General features: G+C 35.6%; 1 protein-coding gene across 4 annotated transcripts; it reads right to left on the reverse strand.

Annotated features, from left to right (window-relative positions):
• Positions 1-1,967: 1,967 nt before the first annotated feature.
• On the reverse strand, positions 1,968-12,002 carry lancl1 (LanC antibiotic synthetase component C-like 1 (bacterial)). 4 transcript variants are annotated; one of them, XR_014604213.1, is made up of 11 exons: positions 11,639-11,778; positions 10,451-10,549; positions 10,137-10,254; positions 9,107-9,314; positions 8,225-8,372; positions 7,098-7,244; positions 6,813-6,992; positions 4,870-5,046; positions 3,854-3,961; positions 3,290-3,368; positions 1,968-3,199 (listed from the first exon to the last, which is right to left on the reverse strand). XR_014604213.1 is itself a non-coding variant. In XM_084099813.1 (11 exons), the coding sequence occupies exons 2-10, from the start codon at positions 10,535-10,537 to the stop codon at positions 3,292-3,294; spliced, it is 1,215 nt and encodes a 404-aa protein (XP_083955939.1). In that variant the 5' UTR covers positions 10,538-10,549; positions 11,828-12,002; the 3' UTR covers positions 1,968-3,199; positions 3,290-3,291. The 4 variants fall into 4 exon arrangements, 3 of the variants coding, with proteins under 3 accessions (XP_083955939.1, XP_083955938.1, XP_083955940.1); XM_084099813.1 differs by lacking the exon at positions 11,639-11,778 and adding an exon at positions 11,828-12,002 and having other exon boundaries at positions 3,854-3,926; XM_084099812.1 differs by having other exon boundaries at positions 3,854-3,926; positions 11,639-11,986.
• Between the last annotated feature and the right edge of the window lie 6,114 nt (positions 12,003-18,116).

Below are 18,116 nucleotides of genomic sequence, written 5' to 3' on the forward strand. Positions count from 1 at the left end.
AGCCTTATTTGGATTTGCCAGAGGGTTTCAAGTGAGAGTAAATGACCTGTCAACTCACTGATCTTTATATGTGAAATACATAGTGGGCTCCAGAAGACTGAGAGCGCTAGTGAAAAAGCTTCTGTTTTGCATTTTGATTACAATTTTTATTTTCAGCAGTTTGAAACAGTTTGAAGTTTTTATTTATTTTTTACGGTTTAGGATTTAGACTTTCAACACTTGTGGAAAAAAGGTAAAGCAATCCTTTTTTTTCAATTCAAACTAATAAATAAGGCAAGTCTGCATCACCCTGGTGGGATGTTGATGGGATGCGCCATTTGTAATTACACCATTTATATATTACACCATTTGGGAATGATTTAATTCCTTCTCAATTCTCTTCCTTTGTGATGCCAGTGTGACTTACAATTAATAAAAGTAAAGGGGATTTCACCTGCATTTATTTGATCAAAAATAGGATTCAATAAAAACAGTAATTATGTGAATTATATATATATAAAAAAACTATTATAAAATGTAATTTATTCCTGATCAAAGCTGAATTTTCAGCATCATTACTCCCGTCTTCAGTCACACCATCCTTCAGAAATCATTCTATTGTGTTGATTTGCTGCTCAAGAAACGTTTGTTTCTGTTGAATGAAATGTTGAAATGTTTACTTATTTTTGAGGATTCTTTCTAATAGAAAGTTCAAAAGAACAGCATGAAATAGTTTTTTTTGTAGCAATGTCAGTGTCTATACTGTTGCTTCGTCAATTTAATGCATCCTTGCTGAAAATATTAATTTCCTTAAAAAAAAATATATAATACTGACTCCAAACATTTGAATGACATACGTTAAACAAAACTACAAAAAAGCCAGTTTATGATAAGCTTGTCATCTTAAGTATTAATATTTTTAAAAACAAAGAACTCTGATTGATTTAATGCTTCATTTCCTCTGTGTACAGCATCCGTTAGTACTTAAAACGTGATACATATGACATTATTTTGATTAATGAGGCAGATCACCGGTATACAAATGTTTTCCAGAATCAAGACCTGAGGTTAGACTTTTGGAATTTCAAAAGTGAAAATTTTAAGTTGCTACCCACTGATCAAACTGCTTAAACCACACACACACACACACAAAAGTCATGTTGATGAATAATACACAAAGACCTCTGGATTGAGAACTGAATTGTGTTAGTCTATATATTGGTCAGTGGATTGAATTTTCTTTCATTGACTGGTTTGAAATAAAATAAGGCACCCATGCATAAAGGAAGTACAGCTAAATAAAAAAATAAAATAAAAAACTAACTTTCCAAAGATTTGTACTAAATCATTAACTTGCAGAGTTGTACAGCTCCATCCAGTGGAGACAAATGGTTGTGGCAGTCACTTCTAGAAGCCTTGACATTGTTAAAGGTGCAGTAAGCGATTTCTGGACACGGTTGATATTTGAAATCAGCCCAAAGGAAAACACCCCTCCCTTCATTGGTTGGCCCCCAAAATGCACAAACACACAGTGGATGTCTCTTTATCTTCAGTGACACTCAAAACTGTCCTGTAACTACAACAGCAGCATATCTTGGTTCTGTGAAGCATAGCAAAACTAATGATACCCACGTATGGAGCAGAACCAATGCAACATCGACGTCTGTTTTCAGGCTTTCCCGCTTCGGTCTCGCCAGCGCTGGAAAGCCTTTCTAATATTACCGGGTGTCTAAAGCTCTTGCCTGATCATAACCCTTCTTTTCCCAGTAATATTCCTCTAACCTTTTCTCTATTGTAATGTCTCTCAGCCAGCTCTCTTTCTAGTCTTTCTTATCCTTCTCTCCTCCCCCATCATGAGTGGACACACCCCCTACTGCTGATTGGCTACAAGTGTGTTGCGCTGCTCAGTCCGATCCACTTTCAGCAGTGTTTCTCAGAAATCGCTATTACCGCACCTGATGCGAGAATGACAACAAAGATAAAAATACTCTTTTTCTTCTTTTTATTGCTGTGCAGATGAAAATATTAACAGATTGTTCCACCATTTAAAAAAAAAAAAAAAAAAAAAAAAAATCATTTTTGCAGCACATCCTCTGATCACTACTAGTATTATCAAGAAATAAAAAAGACATTACTAATACAGAAAGCAAAGCATTGAAGGAATAGTTCACTCAAATTTTAATGATCCCATGATTAACTCACTCTCAAGCCATCCTAGGTGTATGCATTTCATCTTTCAGCCAAACACAATCAGACTTATATTAAAAAATACCCTGGCTCTTCCAAGCTTTATAATGAGTGAGTTTTTGAAGCTCCAAAAAGCCCATCCATCCATCATGAAAGCAATCCATATGGTTCCAGGGGGTTAATAAATGGCTTCTGAAGCGAAGCGACAGATTTTTGTGAGAAAATGATTCATATTTAAAACTTTATAAAACTAAATTCATGGCTTCCGGCCATACACACGATCACGAGAGTAAATGCAGAAGCGCAGAGAAGTCACGAATTAGAAGTATAAAAGTCATAAAGAAAAATTAGGATTTCGATATAAGAGAAGAGGTGCATTACTTTTATGATGGATGGATTGCTTTTATGATGTATGGATGCAGATGGATGTGCTTTTTGGAGCTTAAAAAATTCAGGCACTATTCAATGGCATTACAAAGCTGGGAAAAGCCAGGATATTTTTTTAATATAACTCGGGTTTGTGTTTGGCTGAATGAAGAAAGTCATATACACCTAGGATGGCTTGAGAGTGAGTAAATTACAGCATATACATTTTTTGGGTGAACTATTCCTTTAAGCTAACTGAAAGCATATTGACACTGTATTGTAGTGTTATTTTGAAGCAGTCACTTTTGTGCAATTAGTTCACAAATTTAAAGAGATGTTAAACTTTACCTTGCTGTCATATCGATATATATTCTAGCAAACACATCAAAATAAGTCATTTTCATTGAGTCTTAGTAATACAAATAATACTAACAAACATATACCCATAACATCAAAAATTCACAAAAACAAAATAAGTTCAATCTGTTAACCATATTTAAAAAGCTTCCCATTATAGTTCCAAAGAACTCTCATCTATAAAGCCTAGATTCCATCCAAAGCATGCAGACGCACAAGCAGAGTGAGACAGTACTATTCCACCATCAGAGGATGCGTTCTTCCAGCTCTAGGAAGCTCAAGCGAAAAAACCTCAGTGATCCGGAACAGTCTGGAAAGAGGCACTTTGAAGTTAGCAAGGGTTTTATTTGCATAATTAACGTCTGGATAGTCAAGTGTTTCAAATCAGAGGTGTAGTTACCTTTACAACTCAAAAGCAGGGAACTTGGCTTTAGTTGGCTGCAGCAAGTCAACCAGGAAATAAATTGTTCCTGCCATTCCTTCATGAGACAATATGAAAATAGTGAGGTGTTTAGTTATTAATTAAACCGGTGTAAAATAAAATGTTTGTAATTCTCACTATTCAGAATTTGAACACAAAACATACACAAACATGAAAAAAAAAAAAACCTCACTTCTCATAAATATAAATATAAAGATAAAATGATTTAAAAAAAAAATCATTTAAAATTTGGGGTCAGCTGATTTTTTTTCTGTTGAATCCAGAATAATTGATAATATTGATATTGTAATGTTGTAATATTTAACAACATTGATAATAAATCAGCATATTAGAATTATCTGAAAATATGTTTAAATGTGTAGAACCGTTATTTTAAATTGTAAAAATATTTCGCAATATTGCTGTTTTTACTGTATTGGTTATCAAATTAATGCAGCCTTGGTGAGCATAAGAAAAAAAAAAAAAAAGACCTTACTGACCTCAAACTTTTGAACGTTATGTAAATATACATGTTTACTCTACCTTCAAACAATGAGAATGGTGTATCGGGAGTCCGGCAGCCATGTCTTCCATAATTCATGCACCAGTCTCCGAACTGCAGATGAGAAGACATCAAATCCCATCATGCCTCTGTACACACAACAGGCAATGACAGGTCCCCTCCTGACAGCACAATGATTTATCACCGCAGAATATGCTTAAGCATATGCTTATGAATTAACTCCTTGACAAAGTTATTTTACTGAAGTACTTAAAAAAAAAAAATTGACTTCACATGTGAATAAAAGTCTTGCTTCATATAGGGATTTACTCTTTAAAAATTAGTGTACCGTATTTTCCGGACTGTAAGTCGCACTTTTTTTCATAGTTTGGCTGGTCCTGCGACTTATAGATCAAAATTAATTCAGACTGAGATGAAAACATTACCGTCTACAGCCGCGAGAGGGCGCTCGATGGCAGAGTTGTTCAGAAGCGACACCAAGGATGAAGAAAATGCAATGGATTCAGTGATGTGGAATGAGATAGCAGGAGCTTGGTGAACTTGTTTACTGGTAATTTGTTTGTTGGACTCACTGGCTTATGTTAATTTAGCCTATTCAGCCTCCCAGGTATACGTTCTTTATGCTATTGTGTAGCTGAATAACTGTTAGTGTGTTGTGTTAACACACCGGATACCTACTCAGCCTGTTGTTCTGTGTGCTACTGTGTAGTTGAATAACTTGCCTTTCCAGATTAAATGTCTGTTCTTGGTCTTGGATTTTGTGAAATAAATTTCTAAATAAATGCGACTTATAGTCCAGTGCGACTTATATATGTTTTTTTTTACAGTCCGGAAAATACGGTAGTTTTCCCTGGAGTTCGCTTATAATGCTAGTCAAAGTCTCGTGAATCAAAAATATAATGTCGTATTTCATGATTGAGTACTTCATGAAAATGTATTGCTACTGTACTTAAAAGGCTTTTAAAAAACTTTCATAAAAAAAAAGTTCAGGAAAACTAAAATGACATATTCTAAGCTTGAGAGGGGTCAGACTCACCATGCAGGCTCTGTAGAGGTGTTTGAGATCCTGCGTGACCTTGTAAAGGGCCAAGAAGCCGTAAGCGTTTCCAGCAGCTCCATGACAGAGACCGTAGCCCTTCTTCACCAAACCCCTCTGCCAGATCACCTCTCCACACTGCAGAGCGTCCTCCAAATACTGCCTCACACCGAACACCTGAGGAGGAGCACGGCTTATACAGACTTCTGTTCTGGACACCAACATGACGCTTTCATGCGTTTGCAAACAATGCATTCGGCAGAAAATTATTCACAAGTATGATCGTAAATACTTGTGAATAACTTCAAATTCTTCGAGTCCAAATACTTTGAGGCTTCTGTATAATGTGGTTTACTCGCACTTGATGGCACTGTAATACAAACAGTTAAAAACTAGGACTTATGCTGAACTCAAAACTAAATAAATCAAAAAACTCACTTTTCACTCACTGGTGAAAGGAAACATTGTCAACCTCATAATTTCTGCCCTTTCTAAGAAAATCATTAAAGTGGCAATGACAGGATTTCACGAGTAGCTTGTGAACACAGTGTTTTCTGTGCTGCTGTAACTGAGAGAATAGGACATAAACTACATTAAAGAAAAGCTCTATTCAATCCATGATAATGCGAAACAAGACGGACTTGGGTTTTTTGCAAAAAAAGCACACATAGACTGGTTTTGCAGCAAAAGACAATCAAATTAGTTAAATACCAAAGAATTGACTAAAGGGAAATTTTTGAAAATAAGGCATTTCAATAACTGACTGATAAAAATGCTAATTTAAAAGACAAAATGTCAGATGTAGGGATGGGTATAACTCAAAAATGTTCAATATCAACTCCGGTTCCTGAACGAAGCTTTTTTCTATACCAATTTTATGAAATCCGTTATAACAAGATTACATTACATATTACCTAAAAAAAACTTTATTTTCCAGTTTGTTGATTTATTACAGGCTCAAGACTAATATAGACCACTGGGGAGCGGAATATATGCCTTACATAAAGCGCACAAGTAAAGCTTGTCGTAAAGCACGGGCAAAAGTCGCCTAATGATTATGAATGTGTCAGGAAAAAAATAGCAAGGAGACATTTTAATTGTTTATTAATAAACTAGTGTGTTCTAAGTCAGTGTTGACTACAAAGATGAAGATAACGTTGCCGACTCGTCATCTCCGCAGTATAGTGAACGTGTGTGGGCGCGCTTATAGAGAGAAATGCACCTTTCATTTGGATTACATAATCAGAAAGTATTTGCCTTCGATTCAAATTGGTTTGTTTAAAAGCAGTCATTTCAAGCTTTCCATAGGCCTAATTCTCATGTCTGAAGCAAGTAGCCTATACGCTGAGTTTTGGTTCATTAGTGACACGCTCCAGTTTTTGCGGTCGAAGTTTATTCCGTGCACTGTCAAGTGCTTCATCAGATTTGTCGTGTTGTCAGTCTTGGCAGCAGTTATTGCATCGCGCGCTGTTGGCATCGAGCCTGGTGAAATGTAGCCACACTTCAGATCTTTTCCATCTATAGGGGTTGGAACGCTTACACACTACAGCCTCACGTGTGAGCCACGTCTCTGGGCATAACCGGCATAAACTAGTGTTTTTCCTTGATACCTCGACGCAGCCGATCATGCTGCATGCTTATTGGCTCACTGACCTTGACGAGATTAACCCCTTAGGTATCGAAATTTGGTGCCAAACGACAAGACATTTTTGATACTCGATGGTATCGAGGCAATTCGGTCGGTGCTAAAAAAAATAAAAAAATAAAAAAAAAAGTATCGAACTCAATACCCACTCCTAGTCAGACGGACTTAGAGGTTTTTGCATTTGAAGTCTTCAAACACACACACGCATATATATATCATGAAAACACTTAAAGAGTGACAATTTGAAACTACAGATGATAAAAACTTCAAAATAAATCACTGACGTGGGGATCTGTACCTTAAAAGCCTGTATCAACATGTAGATAACTCCTGGAGAGCCGTGACACCAGTGCACCAGAAGATCCCGAGAATCACCGACACATGGTGGGTAATTGCCTGATTGAAACTTCAGCTGACACACATAGTTCACGCTGGGTTTGACTAGATACGAAAGCCTGTCCTCTGCAACAAACCCAGGCTATAGAGAGAGAAAATTTGTTTGTTTGAATGACCAAAGTTAAAAAAAATTCCCACAATTGTTTGTTTCCTCAGTCAATAATGTATGTATTGTGAGCGTGCTCACCTGCATCAGGTAGTAGTAGATCCCTGACAGGCCATGGGCGGCACCCACATACTCCTCCTGATACCACTCATACATTAGAGGGCTTTGTTCCTGGATCTTGTTCCTCTGAGACTGGGTCTGCCCTGAAGCCATTACAGCATCACAGATCTGAAATAAATGCACATGCATGTTCAAGACAACATACACACCTTCACAACATTTTTCTGTTTTAATATTGAGTCTTGTTAACCTGAAAATATTTTGAGATCGTCAGCATTTCACAAGTTGAATGTCAATTGTTAGTTCCAATATGTATAGTAAGACTTTTTAATGCTTTTGAATTTTATTTTGAAAAGAATAATATTGTAAAATATAATCAAGTAATTTATTCATGTGAAGCAAAGCTGAATTTCAGCATCATTACTCCAGTCCTCAGTGTCACATGATCCTTCAGAAATCAATCCAATACGCTGATTTGCTCTTCAAGAAACATTTCTAAATATTATCAATGTTGAAAACTATATACTTTTTGGAAAAAAGAGGATATTTTGATAAATAGAAAGTTCAAAAGAAGAGCATTTATTTTAAATAGAAATCTTTTGTAACATTATAAAAGCCATTGTCACTTTCGATCAATTTTATTAATTTTGACCAATTTTATTCCTTGCTGTATAGAAGCATTATTTATATCAAAAAATATTACTGAAACGAAACATTTGAACGCAAGTGAATATATTGGTCATCTGCCCTGCTTTCTACATTTATTACCAGCCATTGAACACTGTATATCCTTTAAACAAGAAATAACGTAGGCTTGGTTTTATCCATTCGGATTTGATTGGATTATGAATGTTAGGCTACAATATCAACTTTTGATATTGAATATAAACAGACATTTTTGATTTATTATTTTTCACTGCCTGCATGTTCATGGTTACATCAACAAATGACAGAAGTAATTGTATAGACTGAGAAATGCATTACATTTGACTTAAAACTATGACTTTTCTCAATAAGACCAGAAGCATTTATTGATGTAATAAAAATGGTACATTTTGGTAATGTTGAGTATAATTTGTTTTCTCCTGTGTTAAAATATGATTTCATGTGCTTTTGTTCAGGTTCGAGGCCAAATAAATGTGACTGACCTGTTGAATGTATTGAATGGGGATCTTCTCCTGCTGAAACTGCTGGTTAATGAACATAAGGGAGTAAAGGTAGCCCATTCTCCCATAAAGCAGCTCATCAGGAAGACTGCCCTTCCCCTGCACTACAGACTGGTACAACTGCAGCAGCCTGGAAACATTCGAGCAAATAGATCACAATAAGATCCTCTGGGAATGAAACCCTGTCAAGACAGGGAAAGAGAAACAGGACACAAAAAGAGCTGAGCTGCCCTATAGACCAAAAAAATCCTCCACATTACACCCTCAACCTGGAATCCCAGTATGAGATTTTTAATGAACACAAGCTCTTGGGAGTATTCCAGGGCAACTCTATTAAAGTAGTTTTAAGCTATAAACAAGCCAGCAATCCAAAGCATACAACACAAGACATTAGACTCAATGTGGACAGCAGACAACAAACTATACATTTTGATAGTTATTCCTTCAATACATCATCTTTTTGGACTAAAGTAAATGATATTTAACTCTCCTAATCTATTTAAATAATCAACATTTCCAATGTTTATCAAGTTTACATGGGTCAGTGACAAATAAGGATGTCCGAGAGAAATCCTTTACAGAGTGAGTTGGCTGAAGTGCCTCACTGCTAATCGTTTCCTTTTTTAAGAAATTCAGTTCTTTAATAAGACATCGGATTATTTCAAATGATAATCAAAATAAATTTGAATTCAGAAATACTAAAATGGTCCCTATGAATTACATTTTTAATACGTCTTTGAATAGCAGACAAAAATAGTATACAATTCATTTTTAATATGATTATTTAGATGTGTAATTCTAATTTGAAGAGTAATGTCACCGACCCAACACATACACAAAGATGGAGGTAGAGCAGGGTCAGACCTGTTCACACACTCCTCAGCCTCATGGGGTTTCTGGAGGCGATGATAGACCACCGCCGCTATAGCCAGCGGACCTGCATCCCCGCACAAGAAGGTCACCCAGCGCTGGGTTAAACTCCTCAGACTGTGGTTGACATAGTCCAGGGCCCTCTGGAGGTAAGAGGGATCTCCATAGACACTGTGGAGATGCAGGTAAAGCAGGGCAATGCCTGCAGTTGGGGGAGGGGGGCTTAGCAATGCGGGCCACGTAGTTTCATGATATGAAACCATGAACATGAGTAGTGAACTAAAATAAAGCATTTAAAACAAATACTATAATATAATCAGATTTCAATATAATCAGATTTCAATATATCGGACAAAGTTATACCAGCGCATGCCTTAAAGGGATAGTCCACCCAAAAATGATGTCAATTTTTTCACCCTCATGTCGTTCCAAACCTGAATGACTTTTTTTCTTCTTCTACTGAACACAAAAGATGGTATTTTGAATTTGGTATTTTAAGAACAAGTTAACTTGCAAAAGTTACTTACAGCAAAGATTAAGATATACAAAGACAATGCACTCGTGTTACTTATGAATGGGATAAAGTTCCGCGTTCAAAATAAAAGAGCCAATCACTGATTGATAAAGTCATTGCATCAGTGCAGCTGCCGCTAGAAACTCCGGTTGATACAGAAACAGACCAACTGCGTCCGAAAGTAGGTACTTATTTTGAATAAATATACATATATATGTGTGCAGAGTGAGCAATCAAGAGCATGCAACAGAAGACCGCACACACTCTCTCTCTCTACAGTTCAGTTAGAGCGCAGTATTATATTTATATTGGTGCATCCCTATGTTGTTGAATGTCTAAAGTGGTTGAGTAAATAATGACAGAATTTTACATTTTTGGGTGAACTATCCCTTTAAGCAGCCCTATCTATAGAGGCTGATTCCAATGATATTATGCCATATACAACTGAATTTCACTAAACATGCATTAATAATTCTTTTTTTTTTAATACATAAGCAAGTGTGTTCTCACCTGCCCAGCCAGTGTAGCCAGTACAGTCTCTGGGGTCAGCGGTCTTCAGTCCATTCTCCATGATTGCCATAAGCTCACCAATCTTACTGCTTACACAGCTGGCAAAATGCTGGGTCAACTGCACAGAGGAAAATTAAGATTTATAAATCAGATATGATAACGAATACAGGCATGACAAGAGGGGTAAGCAGTGTATTACTGTAATTCAGGGAAGGCTAGGAATGATTACCATATTCATATATACTATGGTATACCAATTATTTTTAAGATTACCACAGTATTTGTAAGATATGCTGCTTTTTGGAATCACTTACATTTCCCTGCATGTCAAACAGGTCTTGTGCACATCCAGGCCCAGTATAATCTAGGTAGGGATTCTTTAAGGCCCGTGGTTCAGACATTTTTGGAGTGATCTGTAAAAAAAAAAAAAAAAAAAAGCACAGATTAAAAACATCAATAGATATAGAGAGGACAGATGCACTATCTAAAACAGATAGTTTCTGGTCCTTGATTCTGATTGGTTGAGCCGTGTTCGAAGCTACTGTTATGATGGCAGCATAAAATAAAAACATACACCGTGACCTCGTTAACGTTACATAAATATTACTGCGCCACTGCGTCTGTTGTTGAATTGTTTCTGAAGAACTACATTGCTTGAAGGAAGATTCAATTTATCATCAATGTGATGTTTTTGTTGCTGCGTGTTTATTTTGTGAATAAATTAATTATTTTTATGGACAAACCGTTTTATAAAAGCAATGTGCCCCGTGAAGCCGTTGTTTACAGTGAATTTAAATCAGATAAAGCCGCATTTCCACGATCTCAGACATTCGGAGAAGTAAGAAGAGATATGCCAGGCGATTACTTCCCAAATACGTAGCGAAAAACATTGTGCATGATGACTCTGCATTCAAAAACAGTCGCATTAATATAACCGAGTCATTTCGAATTAATTCTACATTTAGCTCTTAATTAGAGCTCTGTAGTCTTACTAATAAATCACCAAGACAGTTCAAGCATTTTAATGATATCGTACAAAGACTTTGATTTCCGAAATGGTTTTTGTTAGGCTCAGCCATCGCTGTTAACGGAAAAAAAAAAAAAGTTTATCCTGCGTGGGCCAATCCGGAAGTTAAAACCCGGAAGTGTGACATTGGCCAAAAAAAAAAAAATACGTGCTGCTTACGCGTGCGGCGTGAAACGGGCTTCAAGGCCTTTCGCATGAATACGCAGAGGCCCGTTACACAATAGTAAGATGGAGATTATTCCATCTTTGCTTAATTATCTGCTTAATAAAACTGCAATAATTAATTTGTGAATAATTATTTAGGAAATAAAACTGAGGTCTAGAAATACACGAACCCTTCTACACTCTCGAGCGATACGAGGCTAATTGTAGCTGAAGCACAGAAAAGATGTATATAGATTATAAATGTGTTAATCAAATGCGGTCTAGCTACATAACTTCAAAAACAACGTTTTTTCCATAACAGCGAACATACCGTGAATGAGTGCGCTGTAGAAATCTTCACGTCTGATCATTAATGATGTCCGGTTCTTGAGCAAATGGTTCTTTTGAACCGGTTCTTTTTAGTGAACTGGTCGAACTAGTTCACCAAATCGGAGTGAACCGTTCTAAACGGTTCGAGTCTCGAGAAAGCACTGATTCACAAGTTGCTAAAGCTACTCACTTTCGGTGGTGCCTAACAGTCACTCCGACTCGAAATAAACCAGTATATGTGACTCCAACAGTGCAGTGAACTAAGATTTGCTGTGCAGAGAGAACTGATGAGCTCGAACTGCTGATACTGAGCATGCGTGCGCTGCTCGAGTCAGGACAGACCGGAAGCTCTGCTTATATGACTCACTGCAGCCATCTGGTGTTCAGGAGGTTAACTACACTATTTAGCTGAGGCCACAAAGTGATAATGGTTTTAGTTCACAGTTGAGATTAAATAGGAAATAACTTTTTGTTGTTGTTGAGATTTTCATTGCATTAAGTGGTAAAGCCAAAGTTAAACTTTTAAACTGTTATGTAAACTGTGATCCTCAATAAGAAATTTAAGAAGCATTGCTTCTATTAATGTAATTCAGTGCAAATATTTAAAAGTAACAACCTAGATAATCAATCAATGAAACTAGAATGCCACATTAGATTATGTGTCTATCTATCTATCTATCTATCTATCTATCTATCTATCTATCTATCTATCTATCTATCTATCTATCTATCTATCTATCTATCTATCTATCTAGATAGATAGATAGATAGATAGATAGATATAGCTACAGTTTCTCGCGTCTCAGTTAAGAAGGTATTAAAAATAATAGTAAAATACACATTTTTATTACAATCATATGCTTAATTATTTGAATAATATAAAATTAAATGTGTGAGTAAATATAAAACATTTGCATTCATCTTGTTCAGCATTCAACTTTGACTAGTTCATTCTTTTCATGAATTCTAATATTAAGACAGATAAAGTTCAGATACGTAGAAAAGCAAATAGCATTTAACAAAGGAATTAATTAAAAGAAACTTTGAAAAACGAATTCCTGGTATGATCACTTTTGAATTTGTGTTATCTGATTTGCTCTAACATCCTTGCAGAGTCTAATCATAACTTAAATAATTCATGAGGGACTGAATGATATGATGGATCCTGAAACACTGAGTGTGATCATGTTGCTGCCATGGCGATGGAGCTCTGATCTGATAGGCTGATGTTCAGCGATGCATCTGACTCAAGAAATAATGCACATATGCATGTTTAATGTTATCCAACATTACCCTGACCTTTCTTTGTGATTTTTGAAAGTCATTTAATAGATTTAAACAAATGTCAGTGTTTGAATGTCTCAGATAAGGCAACACACTCAAAATAAATCCTCAGTTTTGAAAGAAACTCAAAGGAAGAATTAGTTCCCTGATTTTTCATCAAATTATTATTAATGAAAAATCACTATCCTATAGGAACCATGCATATCTTTCGATTTAAGAAGTGCCTTGTTTTTGACCATAAGGTTTTGGTGTGGAACATTTTTATAATTATAATCCCACCGGTCACAATAGTGACCGTAAAAAAAATGTTTCATTTCTAAGGCTATAAAAATGTTACTAAATGATCTATCAATGCATTTCCAGCAGATATTGAAATAATAAAGGGTCTCAATGAAATATGTGCAGTGTCGCATGTTTACTGTAAATTGTCACATGACCAGAGCTGTTTACTTACTGTTTGCGCCAAGAGAAGAGGATGGCAGCAAGAAAGCTCCCAAAGAATATGTTAGTAAAGTATGTTAACATAAAAATAGGACATAGATTTTTGGTACACATCATTGTTTAAGGTGTCTAGTATTGATATATGCATTTGCAATTACTCAACTTTTTTTAATGTGGTCATAGTACTCACAAACATGTCAACGGCAACAATAGTGACCGGTAGTATAACCCATTGTATCTACATGCTAATACACATAGGCTAACTGTTCTACCTTACTTTCTGCTGCAACCTAACTTTCTACCTAATTTTACACACAGACACACACACAGAAACACACACACACGCACACACACACACACACACACACACAAAGACAGAAACACACACTCAGAAACACACACACAAAAACACACGCACAAACACACTGCACAGGTCAAATAGACCTATATTCAGTCTGTCCAATGGTTGATACAACACAGTATCCCACCGGTCACAATTGTGACCGATCATATAACACACTTTTTCACACACTTTTCCATGAAAATTTCTAAAAATTATGATTGATTGTTTCAAAGGGATACTAATGACACATGATTTGGATATTTTAGTGTCTGGGAAAAATTTGGGATTAAATGGGTTAAGCATTTTCCCATAACCAGGTATCGGTTTTGTTTGTAACATCGGTTTCACCAATCTTTTGGGCGTTTTGAGAATTGCATGCAAGATGAGTCAACAACGCTGTTCAAAGGTCAAACAACTTGCCTCCCTTAATTAGTAAACTTTATTTAACATAACAGCCATTAATGCACAGATGAGATATGTTACATGCTTGATATGTAGTTTAGTCATGTAATCTGTCAAGTTCTGTCCCAATAAAAACATAACTTTACATGATTTAAAAAAAAAATAACAATGAATGAGTGCATGTTAAAAATAAAAGCGCAGAATTGAAGGATGTACGGTTGTCATTATGTGGTGAAACGTTGGTTGTTGTTAAATAACTCCTATAATATTTGGACTTTCCTACTGCAAAATCTCCCTGAATGCCCAGGTGAAAAATACATACTAAATAAATAAAAAACATTTTTTTTTTTTTTTTTTGGTTTGGGTTTGAGTGACTAATAATAGACATATAACCTGATAAAATAAGATTAATTTAATGTTATCCATGTTATATTTTATACATGTTATATCTGCAACAACAGATTACATTGAACTTCTATTAAGATCCGTTTGGCCATTAACTAATAAATGTATCATTGTGCAAACATTTTAGGAGAGTTCTCTGCATGGAAGACCCACGACAGATCAAAGTTAAATCAAATTGAATGTGGAGTTTGCTAACTGTGACAAGATGACTGACAGGCCAGTTTCAGTGACAGAATGCACGTAACTATGGGACTGAGCGTCTGTTAAAGACACAATTTTATGCTGTGATAGTATGTCCCAAAGCTTATACTCTTCTGCTACACACTCAAAAGTATGTACATTTTCTTCACAAAAAGAGTACATTAAGGGCTAAAAAAAGAAGAAGATAAAAAGAAAGAAATGTGATGTTTAAGTCATTTTTGCTGATTGGTTTTGAATTGGATAATCGAAGGTCAGCAGCAAAGACATTGGTTAATAGATGAAATACATTAAGTATATTAAGTGTTATTTAATTTTTGCAGGTTTGCATACTTTTCTGAGTTTGTATTTCACTGCTTTTATTTATTTTGATGAATACTGAATCTGTTTTTGTGCAAGTGAGCTGAGTAAATTCCTGCTTACATTTAGACTAGAAAAAGCATCATGTTCACACCGTACACACAACGCCTCTGCACTTACTCCCGATTACTCTCAACAAATTTTGTTGTAAATTTAAAAGTAATGCGTTACTCACTGTAAAAAATAATCCTGTAAAAAAACGGTAAACTACTGACAGCTGTGGTTGCCAGCATCATACCGTAAAAATACAGTATGTTACTGTTTTTGAAAGTAACAGCTAAATATCATTTTATCAGTTACAGTATAAAACTGTAATTTAACAGCATATAGCTGTTTAAACATTAACAGTAACACACCGTATTTTTACGGTATGATGCTGGCAACCATAGCTGCCAGTAGTTTACCGTTTTATTACAGAATGACTTTTTACAGTGTAGTTACTTGAAAAAAGAAATGTGATTACGTAACTCGCGTTACTTGTAATACGTTCCCCCAACACTGGAAAGGCAATCCACACTTTTTCTTAATCCACCTGTAGGAACGAAAAAGCACAAGCGAGTCAATTTTAAATTATTTCTCTTAGACGGCAAATGGAGAGAAAATAGAGACATCTACTTACGTTTTCTCACGTATCTCCTCAGTTTCAGTTCAGTTTTCATGGCTCAGAGTGTGCTCAGATTTGCCAAGATAGCCTGGGATCACAAGACAGAGATTTCTCAACAAATTCTCACAAGATCAAATAAGATTCATATAGGTTTTAGCTCTGTATTCTAACTGTCTCCTTAATCATATAAAACAAATGGTGTGGGATTTACTTTAAAACAATTTTCACACACACACTGCAAGTAAATTTCACAAATAATTACAAAGAAATGGCAAGTAACACACTGAATTAAACATGAAATTTTGAAGTAGAATGACTATTGTAATTATATATATACTTTTTTAGGGAAGTAAGTCTTTTTAGTATAATTCCAAAAACATCCCCCCTTGTGAAACAATACTGATTTTTATAAAGTAAACCTAAGAATAAGTTGTATATTGTTAGTAATATTTCAAGACGAACATGCACTGACTGTTATACTTCTCAAATACTGTAGTACAGAATCTCCGGATCAAAACACAGGCAAAGAAGAAGCACAAACAAGCAATGGAAGCATTGCTTATGCACATGTAAAATAATGTGATAAATTATAATCAAACATTAAACAGCATAGATCACAAATACACAAATAAGACTGTGAAGCTTTGGGGTGTTGATGGACTCGATACCCCAGCTACGTTTTAATCATCGTTCTAAATGCGATCTCGCTGGCTTGGAACAAAAAGTTAATAAGAGATAATATTAGAAAATTATGTGACTGACAACTGATATTTATATTCATTTTAAAGTGCAACCTCTGAGCAACAAAATGTACCTCTGGGCAATCATGAAATGCGTGCAGCATAAGCACAATCAGCCTCACAATATTGTCAAGGGACTGTCAATGTCATGGGAAAGCTGCATTGCATGGGCAAAGGCACCAGAGAGCTTTACAGATGTGCTCAATCCTCCACATGCAAACCTCCGCCAAATTGAGTTATGAAAATTTGATCAGAACGTTAATGCAAAAATGGCCCAGTACAGTCCACTCCCACCACTGCCAACAAAGTGGATAATCAGACTGCCACTCTCCTACTTAATAGAAGCATGACAGGACTCAGCCTGAATACTGATCTCCTCTCTATTCTTCACCGCTCTCACACTAACCCTCAAAGGACAAAGTTCAGCCCCGTTCTTTGTGCGGAACGACCTACAGCATGGAACACGGTTTAACAAAGAATAGTTCCGTTATGTTTGTGATTACGGTGCCATTGAATGGGTTTGAGTGTGTGGGTGGTCATTATGTTTGAATATCTACTCTACAGGATGATTACTGTTGGTGTCATTGGCTAACTTAGCACTGTGAATGACGACAGTGTATGGAATTTGTAGTCTGAACAATGGTTTTTCTCTGCTGGCAATCACCTGTATAATTACTGCAGTTTGGGAACAATGGCTAGATCTAAGAGGTAATTGCACAGGTATATAATCCCTGTCTCTCACCACTCAGAAAAGTTTTAAATATCCAATAGACGCACTTGGAGATTAATATTGAGTGTTTTGAAAAGCCCTAAGCGTGTGTCCCTTTAAACAAAGGATTTGGTTTTGAGAGCTAGGAATTACATTAAGAGGATGAAAATCAGAAATATTCATATTATTTTTCTCACGTATACGTCCACTTGGATGTTAAGTGAGTAAATTACAAATCATCATGAAAAGGTTTTTTTTTTTTTTTTTTTTTTTTTTTTTTTACATGTGGAGGCCTATCTAAGATGATTATGTAAATGATAATGTACAGACAAACTTTTATCATGTTTTAATTTTAATTCTCAATTTTCATACTTTTAGGCTACATTATAGCTTCTGCTAAGAAACAAATAGTGCATTACAAAACAATAAATATAATATACTGAGGTCATTTTTGATAACTGAGATGCAAGATGGCGATTTATATTGCCAATGGTAAATGAAATAAATGTGAAATAAAATAATAGATGAACAATTTTACTTAAATGAAAAGTAATGCCTTGGAAACTTGGATTAACACAGGTTTAAGTTTAAATACTAAAATGACTAAAACTGAAATAAGCATAAATTAAAACTACATATACATATAACAAAACTAAAACTAATAAAAATGACAAAATCACTTTGCAAAATAATGTTTTAACTAAAAATAACTTAGCACTGTATATATAGGCTACATATATAGATAGACTTAGACATAGACTTGCACAAATCTCGCAACAGCTTTGCAGGCTTACCATCATCATGTCACGACCAACTTCTCACTACCACTATTCTTTTAACGTGTAATAAAGCACATTCAGTGATCAGATCCCAGGATGCTGGATCGTAGCAGGCCTATAGGTGGCAGTGTTGTCATAAGCATCGTATCCGAAACCTATGACACCAAGGAACACATGGTATATTTGGCCTGACTCCTACCTCACTCACTTTCTT

This window comes from Abramis brama (genome assembly GCF_963993115.1).
Source record: "Abramis brama genome assembly, chromosome: 2".
NCBI classification, from domain to species: Eukaryota; Metazoa; Chordata; class Actinopteri; order Cypriniformes; family Leuciscidae; genus Abramis; species Abramis brama.

What these genes read in the sequence shown, in the direction of transcription:
- lancl1 (XM_084099813.1), bottom strand. Translation starts at nt 10,537, where the DNA reads ATGTCTGAACCACGGGCCTTAAAGAATCCCTACCTAGATTATACTGGG. An exon ending in GCTGAGGAGTGTGTGAACAG is followed by an intron (nt 8,373 to 9,106) that starts GTCTGACCCTGC and finishes GAATGTTTCCAG; the next exon opens with GCTGCTGCAGTTGTACCAGT. An exon ending in CCATTCAATACATTCAACAG is followed by an intron (nt 7,245 to 8,224) that starts GTCAGTCACATT and finishes CATTTATTTCAG; the next exon opens with ATCTGTGATGCTGTAATGGC.